At 41.1% G+C, this 15,369-nt stretch overlaps 1 protein-coding gene across 20 annotated transcripts in view; it reads left to right on the top strand.

The window, feature by feature from the left end:
- The window catches only part of ATG7 (autophagy related 7), a 244,616-nt gene that overhangs the window by 10,403 nt on the left and 218,844 nt on the right, over window positions 1–15,369 (top strand). For 17 of the 20 annotated variants that reach the window (XR_012011559.1, XR_012011558.1, XR_012011563.1 and 14 more), the window contains 2 exons: window positions 6,868–7,040; window positions 7,953–8,007. The exons of 2 other annotated variants lie outside the window; for them this stretch is intronic. Coding sequence is in view for 11 of the 18 variants with exons in the window: in XM_072785118.1 (XP_072641219.1) it covers window positions 6,878–7,040; window positions 7,953–8,007 (218 nt within the window). In the remaining 7 variants the exon portion in view is untranslated. Of the gene's footprint in view, window positions 1–6,867; window positions 7,041–7,952; window positions 8,008–12,002; window positions 12,113–15,369 lie in introns of all 20 variants that reach the window. One more of the 20 variants, XM_072785125.1, reaches the window with a different exon arrangement.

The following is a 15,369-nucleotide window of genomic DNA, read 5'->3' as shown; positions in this document are numbered from 1 at the left end:
ATCTGAATCTGTAGAATTTATAATCAGGTTGATGAAAGTAGACAGATCAGCAGAGAGTCAGACAGTAATACTAAATGTAGAGGTAGCTTAGAGACAGGAGTGATTAACCATAGCCAATAGCAGAGCAAACATGGAGTAAAGAGAGTGAAAGGCAGCTTTGGGAAGCCTTTCTGGAGCAAATAATCTCCAAGCTGGATTTTGAGAAGTGCTAGTCACAGAGGCAAGGGTGCCTTTTAGACAGGGGGAGCAGTTTTTTCAGAGTTGCCAAGGCAGCACAGCAGTTGTGTTACAGGAGAACCAAGCAGCTTGATGTTTCTTCAGCATCTAGTCAGAGGAGTGGTGGGGCCTCCAGGGTGGCACCAGAAAAGTTGGGAGGCAGTAGTAGCAGGGGTCCTGGAAAAAGTAGGAAGGAAACTGAGGGTCCTCGAACTACAGCCTGCAGGTTAGATCCTGACCAAGGCCTTTTTGTGTGTGTGTAGTCCATGAGCTAAGGATTGTTTTTACATTTTTTAAGAGTTGTAAAAAAGGAGAAGGAACTATGACAGAAACTGTTCTGGCATGCAGTGTTTAAAATATTTACTATCTGGCCCTTTTCAGAAAAAGCCTGCCAAGCCCTCGTCTCGTCTGATTGCCTGATACAGTAATCCTTTGAACAATATGACTTGGCTAATAGTCATCTAATATATGCTCGGACACTTCCACTAATGGAAAATTCATTATCTCTCCAGCCAATCTGTTTCTTATTTGGACAATTCAGGCTATTAGTAATTTTTAAAGTCTGCTGTAATTTATCTCATTATAGCATCCATCTATTGGCCTTTTGTGGGGGAAGAGTGCTATTATTGCATGTCAACATTTACTGAGCTCCTAATATATTCTAGACAGTGTGCTGAGTGCTGAAGAAAGATGAGTAAGAGACATGGTTGTTGCATCAGAGCTCTCTCAGATGTTTCTTGGAATTAAAGCAGCTATGCTGGTAGTTTTTGGTGTGTTTCATTCCCCATCTTGCCATTGGGTTGGGGCTTTTTTCTTTATTTCTGTATTATTCCACATACACACAATTCATTGAATTTCAAACACTATACAAAGGGAATAGGGCCATACAGTGAAAATAAGTCTCTCCCCACCCTTGTCTCCTGATTCCATAGCTGCTTTCTTGGGAGGCAACCATTGTTACCCATTTCCTGTAGGGATTTGACTTTAAAGAACAGCAGGGGATTTGACTTTAGAGACTTAGAAATGGTAAAGAAACTTTTGGTAAGTACTCAGATAGTGGTGTTTTTTGAGCTCCCACTTGGGTAAATTGCTGAGTGTGATTTCATTTTGTTTTCATAAGACCTGAAATTTGCACCGCCTTTGGGTGGTACACACAGACCCAGAGAGTTTGTATTGCTTAACTACCTACCTGCTACTTCAGTTAAATCTTGACTGGCTGGATGTTTTGATTACTGCTGAGCTTTTTGTTCATGACAGCATTGAATCCTCATCAAAGCCTTTCCTCTTTCAGTGGAAGTGACACAATCCCATCTTGTGTAACTTCTGGGTTTCACATCCTGAGTATGGTAGAAATAGTTAGAAATAAAGTTGAGGGACCCCTGGGTGGCTCAGCGGTTGAACATCTGCCTTTGACTCAGGGTGTGATCCCCGGGGTCCAGGATCAAGTCCCACATCAGGCTCCTCTGGAGAGCCTGCTTCTCCGTCTGCCTGTGTCTCTGCCTCTGTCTCTCTCTCTCTCTCTGTCTCTCATGAATTAATAAATAAAATCTTTTTTTAAAAAAAAGTTGAACCACATTTATATTGATGCCCCTGTCAGTTTCCTTCCTTGAATATGTCAGTATGTGGTTTTGAAATATGATAGAAGTAATCTTTAATGTTCTAAGTTAAGTAAGCAGAGGCCAGAATTCTCACCTTGTGCTGTCTTGGGTTGTATAGGCATGTAATTTTTTAGGAAGCACATGATGTTTGGATATAGGTTAGTGACACATAAATTACTTTGCACCTATTAACTCACTGCTTCCTCCAGGATTCCATTTTGATCATTACTTCTTAAATTTTTTCTTCCAGCTTAAGGAAGATAGCAGTGTGACACAGATATATGGGTTCCTAAGTGATACATTTATACTTGAGTATGGTATTTAGATATTTCCAGCAGTGTCCTCATCACATGTTGCTGCTGCTTAGGACCTTTCTGTTTTCTTAGCCTGTCAAGCAGCAGTTCAATGGCTGAATACCAACCATATCCTCTTGTGAAATAGACTCTTGGGTTCTGTTTGAAATTTCTCAAAGATCAAATAAGTCAGAAAATGTTTGAAGGATGTGCCTCTTATGCAGATTACTTTGTTAGTATGCCCATCTGTTATCTCCTTTTTTTAAAAAAAAAATTCTATTTATTTATTCTTGAGAGACAGAGGGAGAGGCAGAGACATAGGCAGAGGGCGAAGCAGGCTCCATGTGGGAAGCCTGACATGGGACTTGATCCCAGGACTCCAGGATCATGCCCTGAGCCGAAGGCAGACGCTCAACCACTGCACCACTCAGGCATCCCCCATCTGTTATCTCCTAAGTGATCTTCCTGATTTACTTTTACCCAGCTGTTGAAGTGCAGTATAGATGAGAGTTTTCTCTTTTGTCTCGCACTGGTAAAATTTCATGGGGATGACCTTAGCAGATCATCCAAATGATGATGAGTTACTGTTGACCTTTAAGAGTAAGTTGGGGATGACTAAAGCATGTAGGGGCCTGATGACCCATCACACAGAGGCTTTCAAAGATCCATTTGTACCACTGTATGCTTCTGTGTTGATTTCCTTCCATGTTGGATGATTACTCTGACTGCAGTGTTTTTCTTTTGACTGTTGGAGAGGAAGTTAGTATGTAAATGTTTTTCAAAATGGTTATCTTTTAGTATATATGTGGCTGGTGGGCAATATAAAGGCTCTGAAAAGGGGTGTCTTCCTTCAAGGCAGTACAGCGTAGTAATGACAGTTGGGGCTTTGAAGCTGGTTGACCTGGGTTATAATCTTAGCTCTTCTCCTTTCTGAGTGACTCTGGGCATGTTACTTGATATTTCAGTGCCTCCATTTCTCTTCTGTAAAGTAGGCACAATGCAACCACTTCGGGGATATCATAAGATAATGTGTAAAATGTTTAGTGCTTGGCACCGAATAAAGATTCACTTAGAATAGTTACTAGTACTGCTATTATTTAAAAAGTTATAAAAAGAGTATGATAAAAAAAGCAAGTATGAATCATGATGGTAAATGCTCTAATGGAAATTTTCTTTTTATTTTTTTAAAAATATTTTATTTATTTATTCATGAGAGATGGGGGGGGTGGTTGGGCAGAGACAGGCAGAGGGAGAAGTAGGCTTCTCACAAGGACCCCAATGTGGGACTCGATCCCAAACCCCGAGATCATGCCCTGAGCCGAAGGCAGACGCCCAACCGCTGAGCCAGTCAGGCATCCCTCTAATAGAAATTTTCATCTGTCATCATGGGGAAGGGAACCATGGATGCCCACTGACAGTGGGCATTAGTGAGAGCTTTATAAATAATCTTAATTAGATGAGAAGGAATTTTCCTGGTAGAGATGGGGAGAGGTTTCCTAGGGAAAGGTGTAGGGCTGGAAAACAAGCAGACTGAGACAGTGTGGACACCTTACTCTCTGTGGAGTTAGGTGGTAAGCTTTTGTTTGTTTAAAGAAGGGAGCCCCCATGAGCAGATCAGTCCTGGTGGCAGTGTGACATTTTGTTTGGAGAGTACAGGGACAGAAGGCAGTGACCTCTGAGCATGTTACTGCAGGAACTGAGGTGTAAGATGGTGGGCCTGACATGTGGCAGCAGGGATGGAGAGGAGGGAAGCCGATTGAACAGGAAGCACGAAATTGTATGAAGAGTGTGGACATATGGAATTGGACCCTTGTCCTCCCCAGTTCACCCCGCTTTCCAACCTGTATGTCCTTCTGTGGACTTCCTACTTCTCTGAACCTCAATTTCTTCCCCTGTAAAATTGGGACGGTCACTTCTTAGGGCTTTCCGGTGGAATACATTCAGATGCACACTCTTGCAGCAGTGCCCAGTCCTGGGCAGTGCTCAGTAGCTGTTCCCTTCCTCCCATTCTAGAGGCCCATTTAAGGGTGAGCCTCTAGCAGTTGCTGACCTCCTGAACGTGAGAGAAGAAGTGAAGATGACTGAGGTTTTGGCCTCAGATGTAGGTGATACTATTAAGTATCTAAGGTGATACTATTAAGTAAACTAGGACAAATTGGAAAAGGGATAGAGGGCAGCCTGGGTGGCTCAGTGGTTTAAGCACCTGCCTTCCGCCCAGGGTGTGATCCTGGAGTCCTAGGATCAAGTCCCACATCGGGCTCCCTACGTGGAGCCTGCTCCTCCCTCTGCCTGTGTCTCTGCTTCTCTCTCTCTCTATGTCTATCATGAATAAATAAATAAAATCATTTAAAAGAAAAAGAAACATGTAGGGTCCACTTAACCATGGATTCTTTAAAAAAAAAAAAAAAGGAAAAGGGATAGAATTTAGGGAAAAGAAATGTTCAGATTGGAGTTTGTCAAACTTGAGATGTCTCTGAGGAATCCAAGTCCTGGCTTTAAAACATACTTATACAGGTAACCCTTGAACAACATGGAGGATAGAGGTATAACTTTTGACTCCCTAGAACTTAACTACTAGTAGCCTATTGTTGACCAGAAGCCTTACTGATAACATGAACAGTCAATTAACACATAGCTTCTAGGTTATATGTGTTATATACTGTATTCTTACAATAAAGTAAGCTAGGGAAAGGAAAATATTATTAAGAAAGTCATAAGGAAAATGCATTTATAGTACTGTACCATATTGAAAAAACTCCATGTACAAGTGCACTCATGCAGTTCAAACCTGTGTTGTTCAAGGGTCAACTATATATGTTGGTCAGTTGTATCTGGCATATAGATAGAAATTGATATAGAGAGGTGCCTGGGTGGTTCGGTCGGGTAAGCATCTGCCTTTGGTCAGGTCATGATCTCAGGGTCCTGGGATCGAGCCCCACATTGGGCTCTCTGCTCAGGTGGGAGTCTGTATCTCCCTTTCCTTCTTCCTTGGCTCTCTCTCTCACACACAAATAAACAAAACCTTAAAAAAAAGAAATTGATGTAGAAAATGAATAAGTTTGCTTTTGAGAAGCTTACAGACCAAGGAGAGGTCTGACCATGGAATCTTTCAGAAACCAATAGTGGAAAGCATTGTGGAGGAAGAATAGAGGGGAGTGATTGGAGGAGGCTGTTGGGTGTTCTAACCCCATGTTTCTCAACACGAAGGCCTCAGGTCACCTATATGAAGGTCTGTTTTCTCTGTTGGGCATTGAAGCCCCGGTGCATGGGATCTATGAGCTTTCCCTGGGCCTGTGGAAATAGGTGTGACCTGGGAAAAGATGAACATTCGGAGAGTACAGAATTATAAAAAGCTTTTCAAATAACTAAAAGCCAGAAATTGTTTAACATGGGGTGGGGGTACATTTAAATATGTTTGAAATGATTTGGAGGTGGGGCCTCCAAAACTAAGAGTGGCAGTGGCCTAAAACCATCAAGATAGTATCAAACTTGAATCAGACCTGCCAGTCCAACCTGGAGACTCCTCACCTTCACCCTGGTGGACCCCAGGACCTTCACCCTGGTGGACCCCAGGCGTCCTCAGTCTTTAATAAGTCTTTAATAAGCCCTCACACTGGGAAAAGTCTTTAATAAGTCTTTAATAAGCCCTCACACTGGGAAAAGTTTGAAAACCTTTGGTCAGATGTCTGAAGCATGATTTGAGAGTGCATACTGAGGCAGTGGAAGTTTTAAAGAGCTTCTTCCCTGAGACTTCCTCCCAGTTCTGCCCCATACTCATCTCTTTCTGGATTTTTAGCACTTTCATGTAGTGATAACTTTGCATTTTACCATCTAGTTATTATCAATCAAAAGCTCATTACCTCTTAATTTCAAAATCAAACAAGTTTGTAAAACTGAAAGCTATGTAATAATCTTGGCTCAAAATTCAGACAATAAAAGATGTGAACTGTTGTCATCTAGCATGATTCTTCATCCATTCTGCTGAAGAAATGTTATTGTATCTGGTCATAGGGAAATTAGGGTGGAAAGTGAAGAGACCTCTCCCACTTTTGCTTTTTGGATATACTGAGTTCCTCTAGTATTGTACTTCTCTAGCTGGGGGTGGTATCCCCCTGAGAGTGTGCAGAGACAGGGGAGTTATAGTGCGCACATGCATGATTGCCTGTAGGGTCATATTTATTTGATGATATCGAGGGATGGGGAATGAAATATTAAAATCTGTATAGAAAGAAAATGCACATTTTCCATGCATTTAAAAGGTAAAATATGTGATATAAAAAAATGCAGGTTAGATGGGCAAAAATTTCTTCATTCTCCTCAGCGGGAGGTGCTCAAGTGCTGCTGTCACTCAGAGGTCTGACAGTTGGCTCTGTTGTGTTTCTGGCCAATTGGGCTTGGGTTTTGTACTTGTGAAGTTCTCCAGGACCATACAGGAGGGCAGATATTTATGAGACAGGGATTATGTCAGGGAAGGAGTAGCACTTGTGCAGCATCAGACTGACTTGAATGAAAAGGGAAGATGTACAGACGTAAAGGCCAGAAAGGCCTCAGAGAAAGGGCTTTACTTTACTTAGACAATCAGTTGTGTCATCAGGAGGTGAAACTTGGCAACATAGGCAGATTACTCAGGATGGTTTTCAGTTATGTCTTCAGGTAGCCTGTGTATCTCCCATCACTTTTTGTTTTGATTATGCCTTATTACACATGTTTTCTTCCTCATATTTTGTACTGTTTTGCTGTGTTCTGTTTTGTTTTTTTAGGAGGCACCAAATGATGGCAGCAGCTCTGGGGGATCCCGGGCTCTCCAAATTGCTGTTTGCTCCCTTTAGCAGTGCCTTGGATGTGGGATTCTGGCATGAGTTGACCCAGAGAAAGCTGAATGAGTATCGGCTAGACGAAGCTCCGAAGGATATTAAGGGCTATTACTACAATGGTAGGCAACAGTAAACTCCATCGTCTTTTGTTATGTTCTCTGCCCTCCAGTTTAGGATCAGCTTTCCTTCAGAAAAGGGACACCCTTGTCTTTTATAATTAATACCCTTCACTGGTTTCTATTTTACTTCCCAACTGTCTGTCTTTAATTAATTAATTAATTTTTATTTGAGTGTAGTTCACACACAGTGCTATGTTCATTTCAGATTTACAACATAGTGATTTGACACGTTTATACATTATGCTGTGCTCACCACAAGTGTAGCTACCATCTGTCACCATACAATGCTACTACAATAACATTGGTTATATTCTTGAGGCTAAACCTTTTGTCCCCATTTTACTTCCTGACTTTTAACACAAGTTCATTTTCACTTTTCCTCTGTTGTGGGGAAAAGAAAGTGATTAGTGAGACTCCAGTTATTAATCCAAAAAATCAATATCTATTGCTTAGAATTGCTGAGGGAGGAGATTGGAAACTCTTTTTTTTCTGATGAAATTTTTTTAAAGATATTTATTTATTCATTCATTCATTCATTCATGAGAGACAGAGAGAGAGAGAGAGAGAGGCAGAAAGAGAGGGAGAAGTAGGCTCCATGCAGGGAGCCCGATGTGGGACTCCATCCCAGGACTCCAGGATTACGCCCTGGGCTGAAGGCAGGCGCTAAACTGCTAAGCCACCCAGGGATCCCCTGTTGAATTTTTTTTTATATTCTTGATAAATTCCTCAAATTCAGAAAAGCTCTGGCATCTTTCACTAAGTCCCTATTGAATATGGATGACCAGGAATTTGGACAGGAATTTGGACAGGGCACTTACTGCTCAAGAAAGAGAACAAAATTATTCACAGATGTTTTAGTTATGAATGCTATTGCTGACTCATAATGGAAAATGTAATAATGCTTCTGTCCAGGTGATTCTGCTGGGCTGCCAGCTCGCTTAACGTTGGAGTTCAGTGCTTTTGACATGTGAGTATTTTTCTGCTTAAAATCTAAAATGTTTGTTTTTTGTGAGGAATGAGCATCCTTAACCTTGCACCTAGGTGGGCTGCAGGGAGAACTGGGGGAGCCACCAGAAGCAGGGCCATCTCCTCAGCCCCCATTGCACAGAGACATGTGCTAGATGCTTAGGGACTACTGGATTATTTTTTCAGCAGATAATTATCAGAGCTTATTAGGTGCCAAGTATCTAGATTGATTGAGACTTAGATAATATCCTTTCTGCTTTTGATTTTAGTTAATATTTTGTGATTCCTTATTGGTACTTCTTGACTTACTCCTTCAGTTGCTTATCCATGGGCATCAGTGAACATTTATTAGGCTACTTCTGTATACAAGCCACTGTGTAAGGTATTATACAAAGAAATATGACACATACCCCCAAAAAGTTGTTAGTTTTTTTTCTTATTGGGGGCCATAGGGAGTGCTGGAGAGAAGAGAGATATTTATTGACTTGATTTTATGGGTGTTTGCACATATGTAATCCTTTCAGACCTGCCAGATGTGACTTTTCTTTTTTTCCAGACAAAGAAACCATGGGTCAGAAGGTAAAATGGCTTGCCCAAGGTCATAGGTGGCTAAATTTAGGAAGCAGAGATGAGAGAAAAGTGAAAACTATTTCCCAGGTTGTAGTCTGAGTAGCTGGGGGCATTTTGTTATCTTCCACAGAAATAGACCAGGAGGGGGATTTGATTTTTAGGAGGATGTACACTTGGTTTAAAACATATTGAGTTTGAGATGGCATCATCTGGCAGAAATGTCCAAGAGGCACTGGAGTTAAGGAGGAAGGGTCATCCATGTAGAGGAGATCATGAGGCTATCATATAAGAAGAACAAAGGGCCTGAACAGTGAATGAATCTGATGAGGGAGTGCAAGAAGGAAGATACAGAACTCTCAAAGGAGATGAGAATTGTCGGAGAGGAAGAAGAACCAGAAAAGTGTTACAGAAACCAAAGATGGATGCTTTCAGGAAGGAAAGAGTTGATCAACATGTGAGAAGCAGAAAGGTCAGTGTTCAGTGCAAGGGCCATTGGATTTGTTGATTAGGCTGTTTGTAGTTCCAAACTGAATTCCACACGGGAGGGTGGAGCTGAAACAATATTGAGGGGCTATACAACAATTAATGGTTGAAGAATTGAAGGCTTCAGGGTGGTCAGTGTTTTTTGCTTTCTCCACATTAGCAGTGTCAAGATGTAGGCTATGAGAAAAGCCAAGCGGTCTTTGTAAGGACTGCCTGGCTTTTGAAAGTAGCAATAGTCAGAGGTTAGGGTATTGCAAGTAAAGTATCCCTAGAATATATTTTTTATTTTTATTTTATTTATTTGTTTTTGGCTTTTTTTAGTTTTTATTTTAATTCCAGTTAGTTAATACAAGGTATTATATTAGTTTCAGGTGTATAATATAGGAATTGAACAGTTACACACCTTACTCAGTGCTTATCATCACATCGTACTCCCTAATCCCCATCACCCATTTAACCCATCTCTTCATCCTCTTCCCCTTTGCCATCCATCCATTTGTTCTCTATAATTAAGAGTCTGTTTCTTGATTTCTCTCTCTCTCTCTCTTTCTCTCTCTCATCTCCTTTGCTCATTTGTTTCTTAATTTCTTAAGTAAGTGATATCATATGTATTTGAGTTATTTCACTCTCTGGTTCCATCCATGTTGTTGCAAATGGCAAGATTTCATTCTTTTTTCGGGCTGAATAACATTCCATTGTATGTATCTACTGCATCCTCTTTATCCATTCATCAATTGGTGGACATTTGGGCTGCTTCCATAATTTGACAGTTGTAAATAATTCTGCTGTAAGCATTGGGGTGCATACATCCCTTTGAATTAGTGTTATTGTCTTTTTTGGGTAAATACCCAGTAATGCAGTTACTGGATCATACAGTACTATATCTTTAATTTTTTGAAGAGGCTCCATAGTGTTTTCCACAGTGGCTGTACCAGTTTGCATTCTTACCAGCAGTGCATGAGGATTCCTTTTTTTCCCATATCCTTGCCAACACGTGTTGTTTATTGTGCTGTTGATTTTAGGCATAGAATATATTTTTAAAATCTCTCAAAAAGTCAACACATTTGATTCCTCTATCTCAAATTGCAAAATTTAACTGTATAACATAAATTCAAGCTGATACTAGTCCTTTCCCCTATCAAATCCCACGTAAATGAGGGATTTGATATGCTGAAATAAATAATATGCCACACTTTGAGAGGAAAGAATGGCTTAGGAAAAATAAACAAAACATGGTCCTGTTAAAAAATATATTAGTCTTTATATCTTTAAAAGGTATGTGTTGGTGTTTCTTGTTCTCTTCAGACCTTTCTTGCTCTGTAATAAATTCCTTGTGATTGCTTGTCAAAACAAATCCAATCCTGATAATCTCTCTCTTGTTTTGGTAGAGATTAGTTTACCTTTGAAGCAATTATAAGATAATAAGAAAATAACCCACAGTGTACAATCATTAAATTATCTGAAGATGTTCAAGGGGGCATATCAACAGTGTAGTTTTAGTGTGATCTGGAGAATCTAACATTAATTGCCAGTTAGACTTGCTCTCATCTTTATTTTGTTATTTTTTTTTAATTTTTTATTTATTTATGATAGTCACAGAGAGAGAAGGAGAGAGAGGCAGAGACAGGCAGAGGGAGAAGCAGGCTCCATGCACCGGGAGCCTGATGTGGGATTCGATCCCGGGTCTCCAGGATCACGCCCTGGGCCAAAGGCAGGCGCCAAACCGCAGCGCCACCCAGGGATCCCTCTCATCTTTATTTTGGAACTAGACTGAAGGATTATATTTTTTAATAGATTTTAATAATTTTATTCTTTGGAACAATTAATTATAGGAAAAAGCAATTCACAGAAGTTAGGTTTTGATCTTATTACAAAATCCAAACATCTTAAACTTGAACAATCCAGAAATTTTAGTTGATGAAGGTAAGAAAATCTGATTGGGCAGCTATGACTTTCACATGAATGGCTCGCTTTGACTAGTCCCATCTTTTCATTGTGCTGTTAAATACCCGCAGCGTACAAGGGTGTGTGCTAGGTTGTTGGGGAGATGGGCTGGAATGAAGCATGCCCTAGTGGTGGAGCTGGAGCTGGAGCTGGCCGACCTGAATCTGTAGCGGGTTAACTCTGTTACCTAGAGTAAGTGCTTTTAGTTTCCTCATCTTCAGTTTCCTCATCTCTGGCACTTGGCTTCTGACATTCCTTCTGGTTTTACAAGTCTGTGATTTTCTGAATCTGTCTTAGGATGATTGGTGCTTTTGGTCTGAGTGTTTGTGTCCCTGCCAAAATTCATATGTTGAAAACCCTGTGCCCACAGTGATGGTATCAGGAGGTGGGGCCTTTGGGAGGGAGTTAGGTAATGAGACAGAGGCCTTATAAGTGGGACCAGTGCCTTAACAGACCCCCAGAGATGGATACACATCATCTACCACTTGAGGACATAGAAGTGTGTAGTCTGTGACTGGAAGAGGGCCTTCACCAGAACCTGACCATGCTGGCACCTTGATCTTGGATTTCCAGCCTCTAGAACTATGAGAAATAAATTTCTGTCATTCATAAGCCACCTGGTCTGTGATGTTTTGTTATAGTAGCCCAAAAAGGCTAAGAGAGCTAGGGAGTTTAATGTAAGTGCTTGGAGCTCCACAGAAGAAAGGAGTTCTTCATATCCAAATTATTTTCATTATATTCTTTCTTTGTTTTATTGCTGTACATCTGCATGGGTTTGTAGGGAAATTGTTTATAAATCTGTTCATCAGATGTTGAATGCCTCTTATGTGCAGGATGTGTAGGTGGTAGGAATGCAAAGACTTAGGAAACACAGAGCTCTGGATAGAGGTAGAAGATAAGTATTTGCATTGTAGTATGTTCTGTGCTGTAATAAAAGTGAAGGTGTAATAGTTATTTCAGAAATACTTATTGATTGCTTCCTCTGTGTTTTGACAATAGGATGTGCTAGGCACTGGGCGTGCAGAGAGGAATAAGATACAGCTGAAGAGCTAAGCGTCCTAGTACTCATTTATAGATGCCAAGAGTATCTCAGCTTTTCATAGCATCAGGTAAATCCCTTATCCTCTGAGTCCCTGGAAGCCTAATGGGTGTCTGCCAGCAGTTAGGACTATAAGGTCCTGTTCTCCACATTCACATTAGGTGAATTAGCAGTCAAGTAGTATTTCATCAGTCATCAACCATCTTGCACTGGAGAGAGCTGTCTTAGGGTAGGGTGTACTGCCAAACCAGACCCCAAAATGTAATGATCCAAATACAGAGGAGGTTTATTTCTTGCCCATTTAATAGTCTAGGACTGGGATTCAGTGTTCTTCCCTCTATGTTTCCATCATTCTGGAGGGCTTGTCTGTGTGTGCTGCTTAAAACTGAACTGAATCTTGGGGGCCACCTGGCTGACTCAGTCAGTGGAGAATGTGACTCTTGAACTGAGGGGTGGGAGTTCAAGCCCCATGTTGAGCATAGAGCCTACTTAAAAAAAAAGTATCTTAAATTCTGCATATGAGTGAAATCAGGTGGTATTTAAACAAAACAGATGAACATAGGGGGAGGGAAGGAAAAATAAAATAACAGAGAGGGAGACAAACCATGAGAAGACTCCTACCTAGAGGAAACAAACTGAGGGTTGCTGGAGGGGAGGTGTATGGGGGAATGGAGTAACTGGGTGGTAGGCATTAAGGAGGGCACTTAATGTGATGAACACTGGGTGTTATATGCAAGTGACTAATCACTAAATTCTACCCTAAAACTAATACTGTACTATATGTTAACTAATTTGAATTTAAATAAAACCTTGAAAGAAAGAGAAAAAACAAGTAAAAAAAAACCCACCAGCAACCTGAATTGTCACTTTTTACCTTGCAAAGCAGAGACATGTGTCACTTAGGTTCCATTGGGGAGAGCGTGGGCCCTCACCTGTGTTGCAAGGAAGACTGGGAAGCATGGTGCCCCACTACAAGCAGCATATATGTACTCTATTTCTGCTTAAGAAGGGAAGAATAGATTTCAGTGAAAAATCTCTGCATAAATGTGAAACTGACCCATTAAAACAAGAGTTTTCCTTTCTATGGGCTTCTTTCCCTTTAGGAACATTTATCTTTGCAGTCAGAAGAAATATTTTCTTTCCTAAACCTCAAGTTGGACTTAATTAGAGAAATAGAAGGCATAACCCTTGCCCTCAAAAAAACTTTAAAAAATTGTTAAGGGGGATCCCTGGGTGGCTCAGCAGTTTAGCACCTCCCTTCGGCCCGGGGCGTGAGCCTGGAGTCCTGGGATCGAGTCCCACATCAGGCTCCCTAATGGAGCCTGCTTCTCCCTCTGCCTGTGTCTCTGCCTCTCTCTCTCTCTGTGTATCTCTTATGAATAAATAAATAAAATCTTAATAAATAAATAAATAAATAAATAAATAAATAAAATAAAAAAATAAAAAATAGTTAAGGAAATGAGACTCATATGCAAAATCATCTGGGCAGGATACAGGCTCTTAATCTCTGCAATCTTGTTAGCCCCTAACACAGATCTGACATGTACTAGTTGCTCAAATAACTGTTGAAATCAATTACAAGCAGTCTAAATGCATGGTTGTCTAAAATGGGATGTGGTGTGGTTGGTGGGAAAGACAGCAGTGGAGTCTGTTAGCGGATATTGCAAAACAGATTCTCAAATTATTACAGCAAGCAGGAGATAATGGCACATGCCCCCAGACTAAGTGTGACTTCTAGGTTCCCAGAGTTCCTCATGGGCATGCAGAGCTGTGCATGTGGAGCAGAGATTCAAAAACTACCTCTGTCTTTCTTCTGAGGGATTTATTCTGTCCTGGCCACTACCCTGCCTGTTTTGAGGGCTCTGGCTACATGCCTGCCTTTGGCCAGATGTGAATAACAGGTGCTAACCAGCTTCAGTACTTTCCTCAGTAAGTCCCAGGAGACTGAATGAAGTGAAAGCCAAGTTTCTAGAGCTAGCATCCTCAAGCAGGCCCAGACTTGTGGCCTTTCTAAGATCAGTCCTTTACCTGGTTAGTCTGCACCGCATTGTGAGTTTGCTGCTGGCTTTCGTATATGGGGAAGATTTCTAATTCTGATCTTTTAACAGTGTTATTGAGATATAATTTACATATCATAAAACTGACCACTTTCAAATGTATAATGCAGCAGTTTTTAGTGTATTCACAAGGTTTTGCAGCTGCCACCACTAATTCTAGAACATTTTCATCACTCCAGAAAGCAAGCCTATACCTGTTAGCAGTTACTCTACATTCTTCCCTTCTCCCCCCCCCCCACCCCCCAGGCCTAGTAACCTTTCTAACCTAGAAAGTCTACTTTCTACCTTATGGATTTGCCTATTCAGGGCATTTAATATCAATGGAATTTGTAAGAAACTAATAAGTGTCTAGGACCAGGATGTATACTAAATTCTCTTGTATCCAAGTCCAGGGCTCTTTCTACTCTTCTTCTGAGCCATCTGTGTGAAACAAGTGAACTTGAACCTGGAGAGCTTGGCAGAATGGCTTTTCCTCCCCCATCACTTTTTAAATTCGTTTCCTTGGCTACCTTCCCTGGTGGGACTTTACTCCTGAAAAAGTCTTCTCCTTTGAAGCTTCACCTTGTCCTCACTGATTAACCTGCATGAGCACTATGTTCTAGGAGCCTCATCAGTGTGCTGGCAGTTGCTTGACTTTTCATGATGACACTTTGGCACTGCATTCACACACCTGGGACACTCCAGCACTTAGGAAGAAGGGTACCTTCTTCTTGTGCCTGTATCAGAATTAGATCAGAGCTTTGTTCTTTCTGTTTCAGCAGTAATTCATAAAGCCAAGTCTGAATGTCGGGGGCCTAGTATACCAACCACTGTGCTTCTTTCCTCCTCCCTGTCCGCTGAGTCTTGCCCTTTTGTGATTTCTCTTTCTCTTCAAAACTGTTTTTTGATGTCCTCCTCCCACGTGGATGAAAAATATTTTATTGGAGTAGAGTTGTGAGAAACAACATATGATTTGCTGACTTGTCCGCCTCCAAGGGAAAGCTCTGGCCATTGAAAGGTACTTTTTCCTTAGGACTTGGCATCTGAGCCCTGCAGGTAGCATTTGCCACAGCCTTTGCCACCCATCACACCCCTCCACACCTGTTCTAGGTTTCCATCTTTTCTCCTCGCAGCCCCTGTGAATCCAATTTTACACAGACTCCAAGAGATATGAGGTCTTTGAAACTGTACAATCAATAAAAATGCATTCTTTCTGCAGCAATTGTAATTGACAACAATATTAGGCTACTAATGAAATGGGTATTTTCATTTAGCATCTGTAACCTCTGAA

This window comes from Canis lupus, chromosome 19 (genome assembly GCF_048164855.1).
Source record: "Canis lupus baileyi chromosome 19, mCanLup2.hap1, whole genome shotgun sequence".
Taxonomy (NCBI): Eukaryota; Metazoa; Chordata; class Mammalia; order Carnivora; family Canidae; genus Canis; species Canis lupus.
Note: the sequence above shows the minus strand (reverse complement) of the source record. Positions and strands in the feature narration are given on the sequence as shown.